At 47.2% G+C, this 13,049-nt stretch overlaps 1 protein-coding gene across 3 annotated transcripts in view; it reads right to left on the bottom strand.

Annotated features, from left to right (window-relative positions):
- Positions 1 to 13,049, bottom strand: part of LOC135916122 (uncharacterized) — a 122,968-nt gene that overhangs the window by 9,907 nt on the left and 100,012 nt on the right. For 2 of the 3 annotated variants that reach the window (XM_065449369.1, XM_065449372.1), the window contains exons 6-13: positions 10,769 to 10,938; positions 7,586 to 9,592; positions 6,420 to 6,674; positions 5,572 to 5,682; positions 4,348 to 4,440; positions 3,751 to 3,864; positions 2,593 to 2,773; positions 956 to 1,048 (exon numbers count right to left, since the gene is read on the bottom strand). In XM_065449369.1, the coding sequence (XP_065305441.1) occupies positions 956 to 1,048; positions 2,593 to 2,773; positions 3,751 to 3,864; positions 4,348 to 4,440; positions 5,572 to 5,682; positions 6,420 to 6,674; positions 7,586 to 9,592; positions 10,769 to 10,938 (3,024 nt within the window). The remainder of the gene's footprint in view (positions 1 to 955; positions 1,049 to 2,592; positions 2,774 to 3,750; positions 3,865 to 4,347; positions 4,441 to 5,571; positions 5,683 to 6,419; positions 6,675 to 7,585; positions 9,593 to 10,768; positions 10,939 to 13,049) is intronic. The other variant, XM_065449371.1, reaches the window with a different exon arrangement.

Below are 13,049 nucleotides of genomic sequence, written 5' to 3'. Positions count from 1 at the left end.
TGGTAGAAAGAAAGAAAAGAAAAGAAAAGAAAGAAAGAAAGAAAGAAAGAAAGAAAGAAAGAAAGAAAGAAAGAAAGAAAGAAAGAAAGAAAGAAAGAAAGAAAGAAAGAAATGTTTGGGCAAAAATAATAATGCTTAGATTCCTAGTACGAATGAGGAATTTATCGTCCTATTTTAATGCGATATTTCTTTTATTTGTCTTTTGAGACTTGACTCAAGCCTCGGCACACCGGTTAGGCATGTCGCTGTCACGATGCTAAATTCGCTATATTTAGTCTTCAGAAAAAATTAGAAGCAAATAAAAAAGACAATTTGAGATTTAAAAATATAGATATATGAAGATTAGCTTTAAGTATTTTGCAGACAACAACAATAATCTCTCGTATAGATTCTAATGCATGAAACTACAGTGCATCCTAATAACAATGAAAAAAAAAAGAAAAGAGAGGTGCACGAAATTTGCCGCGCCGTTCACTACAGCGTCTCTTCGCAGTTATAAAGAATAGCGCTTTTAGCAGACTGACGTTAACGCATCGATTGCTCTGAAAATCATGTATAAACGACTATGTGACAGTGATTTAGGCGAAACTCTGTTTACTTAGTCCATGACTAAGTGCAACTGACGGTGACCCGAGACAGACCACCGAAGATATCCCAAGGGAAGACCTTCGCTAATAAAATTTGACAGCAAACTGTTGCATACTTAAGTTGCAAACTGTCCTGATGCAAACTGTTGCTACTTCACGTTATCAGAACACGCTAAAAACATGGAAGACATAAAGTAAGCGTTTGTCGGTACCTGACAAGAGAGTTGGTCTCCCTACAGCATTCGAATTACGGTTTTGGATGAGTGAAGTATAAAGACATCACTTTTTTTTTTTTTGTTCAGGTCCCGACAGAATATGTCTCCCAAATGAAAACGCTCCGCTAAGGTTGGCGACAAACCGTGACGTACTTCGACTTCTCGTCGTCCTCGTGCCTCATCTCAAAGTAGCGGCTGCCGTCGTCGTGTTTCTTGTCCTTCGATCTCCGGATGGCGAGCACTTTCCTGTAAAACAAAGAAAAAGCGGGTTTGAGCCGCGAGAATCGTGCGGCAGTTGTGCTGCGTTGTTGTATGTGACAAAGTGAAAGAGAACTTATCGCTACTCGTTGCTGGGCTAGTTGGTTCATGCTTTTATCTTGTTTTATCTTATTTTATTATTTTTTTATGTGCCTGTCAATATTCGCCCCCTGTACAGTTAGCGTTCTAAACGTCGCTAAATTAACAGAGAATTCGAGATGCAAAGCATAAGTGAGCCTTGCTAGACAGCTGGCGATCTGTCTAGTGCAAATAATATTAACGATAATCAATCAATTCATCATTTATTTACCGTGCCCAGGAAAAACCACGAGGTGTTATTCTGGCGCACGCATACATTAAAAAAAAAAAGAACGGCAAAGGAATATAAGTGAAAAAATACAGTTACTAAAAAGAAGAATACTAAAACAGTACTACTACTACTACTACTGCTAATAATAATAATAATAATAATAATAATAATAATAATAATAATAATAATAATGATAATAATAATAATAATAATAATAATAATAATAATAATAATAATAATAATAATAATAATAATAATAATAATAATAATAATAATAATAACACACGCAGCTTCACAGGAGCGTGAATGGTAGATGCATCTATGGTATGCACGAACGAACACGTTTGCAACAAAAATGCATAGCTGTCGTACTTCCCCTATGCTGTCCTTGGTGTCAGTGTTTGTTGGCTTCTCATGATATGACTAATAAAAATCGGGCCCCTCGGTTAACCCCCTTTTTTCTCGTTTATGACGATAATTAAGTAGGATGAAATAAGAGTACTCAGATTTGGGCGCATGTTAAAACCCCGTTTAGCAGAAGTATATCCGCACCCCAAGAATGCGGCGTTACCTCATAGCTGAGTTGTTGCTTTGACGCAGTAAAATAAATAAATAAATAAATAAATAAATAAATAAATAAATAAATAAATAAATAAATAAATAAATCCATCTATTTCCACGAAATCTATTGTGCTATAAGAGCGGCTAGATAAAAGTTGAAAATTATTCAAATATTCTAGATAAGAATCCTTAATGATAACTGCCAAGTTTAGACTATACAGTGTGCCGTGTACTTAGATTTAGGTGCACGTTAAAGAATCCCAGGTGGTCAAAATTATTCCAGAGTCCCCCACTATAGCGTGCCTCATAATCAGATCGTGTTTTCGGCATGTGAAACCCCATAAGTAATTTTTCTTAAAGCATTTACCGTGTGTTGACACGAAAGCAATTGCAAGGCTGTACATATCACAATTCGTGTCCCGCAACTAAACTAACCCATTTTGCACGTTTCATTACTAAAAATTTGAGAATTTCAATAACTGGCATCCCGGTACTTTTGTGCCTACGGGTATGTGCTAAGTGCTGCGTCATGTCTGCTGTATGACCGGGCAATGGCTCAGCGTAAGTCTAAGGCGGCTGCATGCCGTCCTGCGGGCACTCTGCCACACCGCGCAGGTCAGCCGATATGTATTAGCTATTACGTCACGTGACGACGCCCGACCTGTAAGAAAGGGTGTTGCAGGCCGCGTGCCCGATCTCCCCGAGGGACCAGGTGCCGTTGCTCAGGTACCGCGGGAACCGGTCGACGCACAGCTTTCCCCAGACGCCGTTGCGCTTCAGCTGCAGGTAGCCCTGGCCCGAGGACATGGACGTGGCCTCTTCCTCTTCGTCCACCAGACCCACTGCGTGTCAGCGTCGACGGAGTGTGAGGATCGACCGTCAAACGCATCCACAAATAGTGAGACAGCAGTATATATGCGACCGAACGTCAGTACGTCGAGTTTCGGATGTACGCCAAATTTCGCTGTACGTCGAACAAAGTTCAGACAGCCAGGTGTACTCTCCTAACACTACACTCCAACGACGACAAACCCGTCTCTCACAAAGATAGGTCCATCTATCGAAACGTCGGCCAGCCTGTCTAAGGCACTTTTTACCTGGCCCATTCAGTTGGTTACTGCACAGTGTGTTTCCATTTGGCGGTCTTTACCTTGAATTGAAATTTAATGAGCGCCTTAGCTTGTCTGAAAATATGGTCGTTGAGATTAACGCTCGTGTGTTCCAGTTGTCGTAAGCGGCACCGGTTGGCGCCACCAGTTATGCACGCCAATCTCCAGCGTTCCGGTATTCAGTGAATTGAAACGCGTTTATGAGCTACGCTAAAACTACCTGTCAACTTTGACGTACCGAACGCGGATGCATCGAATGGGGCCGCATATCGAACAACCGTATTTACCGTATAGACTCGTGTAAAGGCCGCACCCGTGTAAGACGCCCCCCCCCCCCCCCCCCCCTCGCCTTCCGTCTCGGCAGCCCAAAAATTTGGAAAAACAAATTTCCAACGGAGAAGCAATCGCGTTCGGTGCCGCGATGCCGCGCGCGTATCGGCGAATTTTTCGCGCGCTGCGTACTTCCGCGTGCCCCTACTAGATGTCGAGAGCCATCTAGAAGCGGCACTAAACCCATCTAGTAGCAGCCCTTAGACGGGACCGAACCACTTGGTTCGGTCTCGTGTGAGGGCCGCACTTCTTAAAAACTGAAAAAGTAAGTACGGGCCTTGCACTGGTGTATACGGTAAGTGCAACACTGCGCGGGGTGCAAGCATGATAAATGAATTATTTCAATGAAACAGTCTTTTTTTTTTTTTTCATTCTCTCACCGCACTGAACTTCGTCCAGCCCGTAGGGGCAGTCGTGATGGCCGTCGCACACTTTGTGCTGAGGTATGCACTGCTTGGCTCCGGGGCACACGAACATCTCGGGACTGCACCAGGCTGTAAAAACGAAGAGAGAGAGAGCGAGAGAGAGATATATATATAGAGAGAATAAGGAATAATAACACGAGGCCATTAATTACGGTGGCCAGAGCAGAGACATCTGACGGCAGTGCAGCGCATTCGCAATGTTTTCATGCATGTGCATCAAGTTTCGTACAACCGTTGCGGCGATTTGCATGCATCGCCACATTACTGTCTCGCAATCCCTACCGCCACTTCGATGCAGCAGATAGACATTGCATGGATTCGCTTACTTCGATGCTCACGTCCGTGCGCAGCACTAAATTAAATGCACCATATAACAACGTAGACTGTCCCTGTTAACGCGAATATGATGCGCTAGAAAGCCCGGTCAAGGGGCTGTACTGTGATACTTACGAAAATAAAACTAACAGTGTATGTAATGGGCAGCGTCGTAAAAGTTGTATAGGATACATATATGCCCCACGGCGAGCCGTATGTGTTGTCAAGGTTGCTTACGACAATGAATTTCGTCCGCCAAGTCCCAACAGTCGAGAATGCCATCGCAAACTTTGTGCTGCAACTGTTCGTGCTTGAGGTAATCCTTGCAAGCTGGAAGGAAAGAAGAAAAAAAAGGAGAGGCAGAAAATGAGACCAAATGAAGTGTCCAACATAAGCATACTCGCAGATGCTCAAAAGCTTCTGAAGAACACTGATTTGCTGCGTCACTCACGTATGCTCATCCCGAAAACTTGAAAAACGCTAGCTTATCCCGCCGAGCAAATGAAAATCAGCTCAGAAAGATTACTCTTAGTATCAGTAAGCATTACAACAATTCGGCAAGTACAAGGTTCTCCAGACCTTAAGATAACGTTTTCCCATTCATCAGTAAGGCTAAAGAAACCTTCTACCGCGTCGGAAACATTGTGAAACGCATGAAAGACGCACTTTTTTTAAAGGTCCGTTGAGGTACTGAACTGTTAGTGCGCCATTATTACTCAGTCTACATCTGTCCATTATTACATTACAGCGACCGAACACAATAATCCGTGCCCGTTATTATTGCGTTTTACTTCATTCTATTGCCACTCTGGGCTGCAGTTGATTATTCATAGAGTGAATCAACTGGCACGGGGAAGAGTTTTTCCGCAGCACTCTTCAGCCTGGGTTGCTCGCTGCCACGTAGGTACAAGAATGAGATAGATAGATAGATAGATAGATAGATAGATAGATAGATAGATAGATAGATAGATAGATAGATAGATAGATAGATAGATAGATAGATAGATAGATAGATAGATAGATAGATAGATAGATAGATAGATAGATAGATAGATAGATAGATAGATAGATAGATAGATAGATAGATAGATAGATAGATAGATAGATAGATAGATAGATAGATAGATAGATAGATAGATAGATAGATAGATAGATAGATAGATAGATAGATAGATAGATAGATAGATAGATAGATAGATAGATAGATAGATAGATAGATAGATAGATAGATAGATAGATAGATAGATAGATAGATAGATAGATAGATAGATAGATAGATAGATAGATAGATAGATAGATAGATAGATAGAGAGGAGTTTCCGCAAACGTCAGCATGTGTTTCACGTCTTCACTCGATGCTTCGATTAAGAAGGGGCCATTCCTGCCTTGGCATCAGAAATGAGTAAATATCGACAATTTAACGGAAAATAAAAACGGTAGGAACAATGCGTGTGCACTCACAGCAGTTGCGCTCGTCCGAGCCGTCCCGACAGTCGAGGCGGCGATCACACAGCGCCGAGTGGGGTACGCACTCGCCACTCTTGCACTTGATCTCTTTCAGGTAGTCGCAGTCTGCGAGGAGAGGACGTGCATCTTTACATAGCACGAAGCGTTGACGACGTCATTTTGAGCACGCTTTGTACATGCATGCCTTACTCTTGTCTTATTTGTGACAAAGAAAAAAAAAAGAAAGAACCGGAAAATGGGTTTCGTACGTAAGATGCAGGCTCTCTTGTTTTGTTCGAATCCATATTCCTCGAGCACCAATAATGACCTGGATATATCTCCCGCCTCGGCTGTGCACTTCTCAAATCGACAGAACCGCACCGACACCATGAACCTCTCTTTCACCTCCACTAGCCCGCATATCTTCGGGCGGGCAACTTTTACCACATTACATGGGAGTGTACAAGAAACCAGGCATTCCACAAACCACAAAACACCAAGTGCGGAGCAATGGGAGAGCTGGCTCACCAGCCGCGAGCTAGAGGCTCAAAGAGCTCTAATAGCGCACGCGTGCGAGGCGGCCTGGCTCAGTGGAGCCCTGGACTAGGGGCCCATCCATGGCTGAAGAGCACCCAAGCTTCAAGAATGAAGACTTCGGCCTCGACCCGCTAAAACCTTAAAAGGGTCAATAAAGGTTTCCATTCCATTCCCACCAACTACCCGACGGGCACGATACAAATTTAAATTGAATATGTGGCAAAGCAACAAATGGTCATCTGATGAAAACTAGTCATTGCATCGTGGCCTTATAAACGCAACGGAAATGAGACACGCGTACGGAGAAGCATGCAAGCTTCGCTTACCGCGCTTCGACGTTGTCGGCGCGACGAGGGGTGTGGTGGACGTGTGGTCCACTGCGGAGTCGCCGCTGAGCCCGTTGCCTTCTCCGTGCTTGGTGATGTCGTTTTCGTGCACCGACTCCTTGGTGAGGGGCGCGTTGGTGACCACGCTGTATGACACCCGCGTGACCACCTTCAGCGCGGGACTGGCCGTGGTCGACGGAGGCCGGTAGCCAAACTTGTCGCCGTTCTTGCTGCCTTTGTCGTAGTAGTCGGTACCTGGGACGTCCGAAAGCCGCACAGAACGTTACTGGCGATTCCAAAATGCAGTTATTGTTTTTTCGTCACACACTAAGCGAGAGAGAGCCAAGGAATAAACGCGATTTCTCTCTCTCTCTCTTTCTCTCTCTCTCTCTCTCGTTCTCTCTTGGACCCCCTTCGCTTCGTATGGAGCCTGGGGTGACGCGTTAGCTGGATGACCCAACAGTTGCGTCCTCTGACGTTCATGTGCAACAGAGCACTTCCTGTCATATTACCTTATTGTGATGGTGTGCTTGCACGTTACACACAGCGTACACCGTGTGCATTGCACTAAAACGCACATTATGCACAGTTTGTGTGGAGTATGCGATTTATGTCAACATTTATCTCTGTTATCTGCTACACACTGCGCTCAACAGTCGGGCGAGAAACAAGCTAAAGAAAGAACGAACGTGTATAGTGTTCAGTCGGCCATGTAAACCAGTCTCGCTCCAAGCTTCTTAGTGAGTCACGTGCTGCTACTCGACGCCCTGAAGCTTTGTTGAGTGAGCTGCAGCATCGTTCAATAACTCCATATCTCTGAAACGTTGGATGTGTACGAGTAGACCTCCGGCCAAAACTCACTTCATTCACAGTGAGTTTTGGCTGCATGTTGCGTCAGTTCAAGGTTTGCCCTGTAATAGTTGTTCTGAGCTTTCTGTATTTAATCATTGACATCATCGTTAACTCCACAAACAAAAGTGAGAATATGCTTTAGCGAAGTTTGATTCACGCATTTGTTATCACATGTATCACCTCTTGACCCGACGTATGAGGCGTCCAACGGTGGACAGGTGGTGAAGTTAAGTATGCCCCTACCTTGTGGTCAGTTTCCGTTTCCCCCTTCACATTTGCTCCCCAGAGTGGAGCGCTAACAAAAAGTCACTCACCTTTCTCGTCATTGGGCGTGTACTTGGAGTCGTACGCGCCGGGCTTGGAAGGCATGTCGCCGGAGATGAACTTGGCGATGCCACCGGAGTTCTGTCCGCCCGAGTAGATGACCGAGTGCACCTCGGAGTGGTCTCCGCTGCTGGTGCTCACCGTCTGATAAATGGAGATGGAAGTGATGTTCATCTCAGGGTTCTTGAGTTCATGTCCCTCGCGCATCCCGCCGGCAAGACTGAAAGCAGTTTCATTGCTTCCGTCTTGGTGGACGGCCGGAATGAATTTAGTTTCGTTGTCTCTGTCTGGATGAATTACCGCAATGAAAGCACTTACATTATTTGTGTTTTGGTGGGCTACAGGAATGAATGTAGTTCTATTTGTGCCCTGATGGACTATCGGAATGAACGCGCTTTCATTGTTTCTGTCTTGATGGACAACAACAGGTCCACTGGGAGGAGGAACAGCTTCAAATTCTGAGTATTCTGACGCGGGCTTTCGTACCGGCTTGGACGCGATCTCGGGAGCCGGTGCTGAAACTATGCTAGGAGGTGGCGCTGTCCCTGGACGCCAGGAAGGTTCCGAAGCCGGTCCTGGCGCAGGTCTCTCCGGTGGTACTGGGTTGGCTGGGCTATGGCCCTTGTCTTTCGTTGGGAGACCATCTAGGCCCGCAGTAAGGTCGATGAACTGTGGCTCCGGTTTCTTTGTGGTCTGCTGCACGCGAGTCCCTTGGCTTTTGTCGCTGCCGCTGACGACGGGTGGCCGCACGAAGAGACCCACGCCGATCTGGAACTCTGTGGTCGACGTGGTGGGCTTGGGTGTGGTCAGTTCTTTCCTGTGATTGTTCTTCTGGACGGACGGCTGTTGGTGAACTGACAGACCGGTCCCCACGGACAACGAGATACCGGAAGCCAGTGTCTTGTCACGTGTCTTCGTTGCCGAAGACTCGCGCGTGGAGCCCACGTTCGTCGCCGTCTGCGAGGGTCTCGGTCCGTAGTTCAGCGCCATGCCGGGTCCTGCGTGGGTACTGGGATCGTCTAGGTGTATCTGCCAGGCTTGCCCGATACCCTGCGTCGGTTTTTCGGAACTCCCTTCAGGCGGTTTACTTGACGGCGTTCCGCCCACTCTGATTTCCGAGGAGGACAGTGGTTTGTACGGCCGCCAAACAGGTGGACCCTCGGCGCTTGATTGGCCGTTTGCGGGAGAAACAGCAGACCCGCTCACTTGCGTGTGGACCACCGGTTTTCTCACGGGTGGTGAGGTAGTGGAGCTTGCGACGTTGGGACCCTCAACAGAAACCGACGGAGACGATGACTCCTGCCTGTCTTTGGAGCTCACAAGGAGAGGCCTAACGGGTGTTGCCTTAGTGGCGTTTCTTGTGGACGCATGCACCGGGTTTCCGTTGGCCTTGACTACGACTCCAGCTCCCACAGTAAGTTCGGTCAGTTCCGAGCCGTGCTTATGTGTAGGCATATCCTGACTAGTTGCAACAGGGCGCGGTGTCCACGTTGGCGGCGACGCGTCGGTGACGTGCGGGTACCTTTCCTCCGTCGTGTCTACGGGCTCCGTGACTACTTGCGGCCCGGTCGTCTCGCCTGCGTTTCCGTGCTCGTTAAGGGCAGCGGCGGCGTGACCTCCCTGATGCTGCTGACTCGAGCTGGATTCTGGACGATCGTGCGCGACGTCGTAGTGAGAATCGTCGTCTTCGGACAGCTCGGGAGCGGTCTCCCACGTGACTTCGCCGACCTCGCCTTCCGGTCGCTCGCCGCCCTCTGTCTGTTCTGGAAAGAAGGGCTGCCAAGAGTCCGCGCTGGTGGCGGCCCCTGGCGAACTCTCGTTGTCGTGTTGCGCGAAGTAATCGCTCGGGTCCTGACTGTGCTGGTTGATCCACTGGTCGGAGTCCCGCTGCTCCTGATCGCCGTCCCGGTCGTAGTAGTCCACCGTTGCGCTGCTGCCCGTTGTGCTATCTTCGTCGACGGAGCTACCAGGACGGAGCAACCTGTTTTCGGGCATTTCTGGAAAGAAAGAGAAAACAGACAGAAGGAGGTTCGAGCGCTGCTAGAAGTGCGGCATAGTAACAGCTTGCTCAATGGTCAGTTAATTCAGTTCAGTCACTCAATTAGATCAAGTGCGAACAGTCGTTTTGCATTACTCTGCAAGCGCAACACCCGCAGTTAATTTCAAATCCAGATAATTATGGTAATTATTCGCCAGTTAGTAGAAGTTCTCTATCACGTAAAAAAATATAACGAAGACGAGTCATGCAGTACTAATCGGATAGTGTTGAGGCAACAACTACAACTACAACATTTATTCCCTACTTCAGAAGCGGAAATTATAGGCCGTGAGCATATGCGATTGTTGTGAAAAGAAAAAAAAAGAGATAAAGTGCGCCAGAATTTGTGAAATTAGCTGTTGAGAAAGCGCGCTTTGGGTCGCCTTTGTGTCTCTGGTGCCCCAATGTCGTACAGGAAGCGAGAGAGACTTCTGACCTCTGAGAGCTAAGAGCCGTGATGAGAGCACAATAGGAAACATTCGCATTTGCTCGTAATATCATTGGTCACGTGCTACTCGCGTCATGCATCGGATTGCTTCGGACAAGTTTAAACTGGACCGCGCGAGTACCTCGTCCTTGGAAGCACGTATCCAATCGAGACGCTGTTTCGAGTCCGCACTGCTTCCAGCATGCGCAATCAATCAGAGCAGTTACTCGGCTGTTGATGGTCGCTGCAACCATATTGGCTCAAGTGACTCGACCTAAATTTCGCTGCTTTTCATTTTGTAGGTGTGGGTTATAGCTTAACGTGAAGAAAATTTCACTTTCTTTTCGGATACGTCTGGCGGGAGTGCCTATGAATGGGAGCAAGAGTAATGTAGCCTTCTCCCTGCCTCGAATTAATCCTGCCACCCTGAATTTCTTTCTTTTAGTACCTTAATTACAACCAAGCAGCGTGTATCGCTGTCAAAAAATTACATTTGACATGCGACCTAAGCCTTTCTAAGAGATCGTGTGCGTGAGCGTGCGTGCATGTGTGAGAGTATGCGTGTTTGAAACGCCATTCCGTGAACAACAAGCTGCGCATAATCGAAGGCCACACCGACACGCTTCTCTGACGAGTGCAACGTAATTTCGGAACGCTTCGCGGGAAAGGCGGTCGAACGGTGGTGGCGGCGCGTGTCTCGGTGCTCACCCGTCATCTGTATGGCGTTCCAGTCGATCCTGAGCTGGCCGAACGCGCCTCGGGCTCCTTTCTCGGCTTCACGCCGTAGCGTCTCCCGGAACTCGCTCTCCAGGTCGGCGGCGGCGGGCGTGTGACGCTTGTCGACCTCGAGCTCGAACAGCACGATGAGGCTCCCTCGTCTGGATTGTGGGAGAATCAACCTACACTCTTAGAAAAATTTACACCCTTCGGGGCGTATCTTGTCCCACAACAATAATCGTCATCCGTGTTGCCCGCGTTTCCTTTCTTTAACGCTGCGAGCCCGGTACTTCCCAGTCACGAATGGCATGCGCGTTATCAGTGTGACGCAGCATTCTCGACAGGAAAGTAGCGAGCGCCGAGTTTTCAGGAAAGGAAACGCAAGCAAGGCAGATGACGATTATTCTTGTGGGACAAATATACGCCCCAAAGGGTGCAACCGTTTTAAGAGTGTATACGTCATCACGCGTAGTCTGAAGATTCGATTACATTCAGCTCGCTTTATTAACCGGAATACACCCTTGGTTGTTTTCGTGAACCAAAAACTGTGTATAAACATGTTCGTGGAGTCCATTACAAGGCAACATGCGACGGATAATCATTTAACTTATATAGCACGAATTGTAGAGGGTGTAAATAAAAAGAAAGGACCATCGTGGACAAATGAAACCCTATAACAAGTTCGGGATGAATAGAGCATGTTCTTTCTTTATCGCTCTTGGTCATTTCGCGTGATCGTGGCATCATTTTGGTTTAAACGCTTAGTTTTGGGCGTCTACGTCATCTTTGACGACTGGATCGCTAGAAGTGCGAGATCTCACCTTCGAGATTTGTGTGAGATGTCTCCCAAATTATATTTTCCCGTTGGCCCTTCATTTGTCGACGATGGTACATATAACAATGGCCACGAGCATGCGAGACTTAAAGGACGTGATCACAGAGTTGGACATATAGATACGAAGGCGGGTTTTGCATGCAGCAACATAAAGTGAAAGCAGGATTCAATGAAAACGATGTGACGCGAGAATTCTTTCGTTAGCTCGAGAGGTTCGTTTAATCTAACGTAATTTAAACATTCCTGCAAATACCGTAATTTTGATTCTAGAGAGAAATAAATACGTAATTTCCACGTGCGCGGATTTTGTCCAACTTAAGAAGTGCAGAATAAGTCAGTACTGACAAGACAATCTGCTTTTCAACTCGGCTATAATATATACGGTATATACGGCAGTGAATATGGCGCCATCTGGTAGAGCCGACGCTGAGTTTCCGATGCTGATACACTGCGACGTGCGGACGCTTTCATAAAAGGAAAACGGCCCGCTCGAAACAGGCATGGTAATATATTTACTATAGCAGTACGTGAATAAATTTCGAGACATTTTGCGCGCGAAAGTATGCGCGTGACATGTTTCCTTACCTATGTTTTCCCCAGAAAGTTTGTTAAATCGGGCGTGAGATTGACATTTACTTCGTTACTTCGAGTCTTTTAACGCGTTATGCTTACGAATATCCGTCGAAAATCGCAAACACTTCGTTAAGTAAACTTTAGTTAAATTGGGCTTTGTTAAAATGATTTTTTCACACCAGGAAAAAGTAGATGAAATAAAAAATAGAAGAATACATCGGGAACTAAGCACAAACACAGCCAGGCAGAGAACCAAATAGACAACAATATAACAAAATCATAAAGATGCTCTACTGATTACAATAAAGAAGTCGCAGTTACGCCAGAAAGGTCAAGTATCGTTTGCGATAGCAAGTTAGTAGACAGCCGCACGAAGTAACGATAGCAGTTTTATCGGCCGTATAATCTTGCAAACACTTGCTTACTAACTAAACTAACAAGCACGGTGTCAGCGCGCACACGCAAACATGCGCACATCGCACCCAATGACCGCGGACACTCGCTGTCAAAACGTTGGCGTGAGGAAGTGCGGCAGCAGCAGCGAGCGAAGTGACCTTCGTGCTGTGTACCGCTTCAACGCAAACTGAGCGGCGGGAACACAGCGCACGTAAAGCTACGAACCGTCGGCTCACCTAGACTCTGCCCCCAAAGCAGGTCGCTTTCAACATACAGCCCGCGCGACCGCTCACGGTCGCGCCATACGCAGCTGCTGCCGAACTACAACGGGCCCCGCTACCTCCCCTCCCCCCCGGTGCCATGCGCGCGACGCAGGACGGCGCGCTTTCTCCCCGCTTTCCTCCCTGGCGCGCGACAGATTGAGCCTCGATCGTGGGCTCACCCTCGCAAGCTTTCGTAATTGAAGTA

Source organism: Dermacentor albipictus, chromosome 5, assembly GCF_038994185.2.
Source record: "Dermacentor albipictus isolate Rhodes 1998 colony chromosome 5, USDA_Dalb.pri_finalv2, whole genome shotgun sequence".
Taxonomy (NCBI): domain Eukaryota; kingdom Metazoa; phylum Arthropoda; class Arachnida; order Ixodida; family Ixodidae; genus Dermacentor; species Dermacentor albipictus.
The sequence above is the reverse complement of the archived record's forward strand: the minus strand, read 5'-3'. Positions and strand labels throughout refer to the sequence as shown.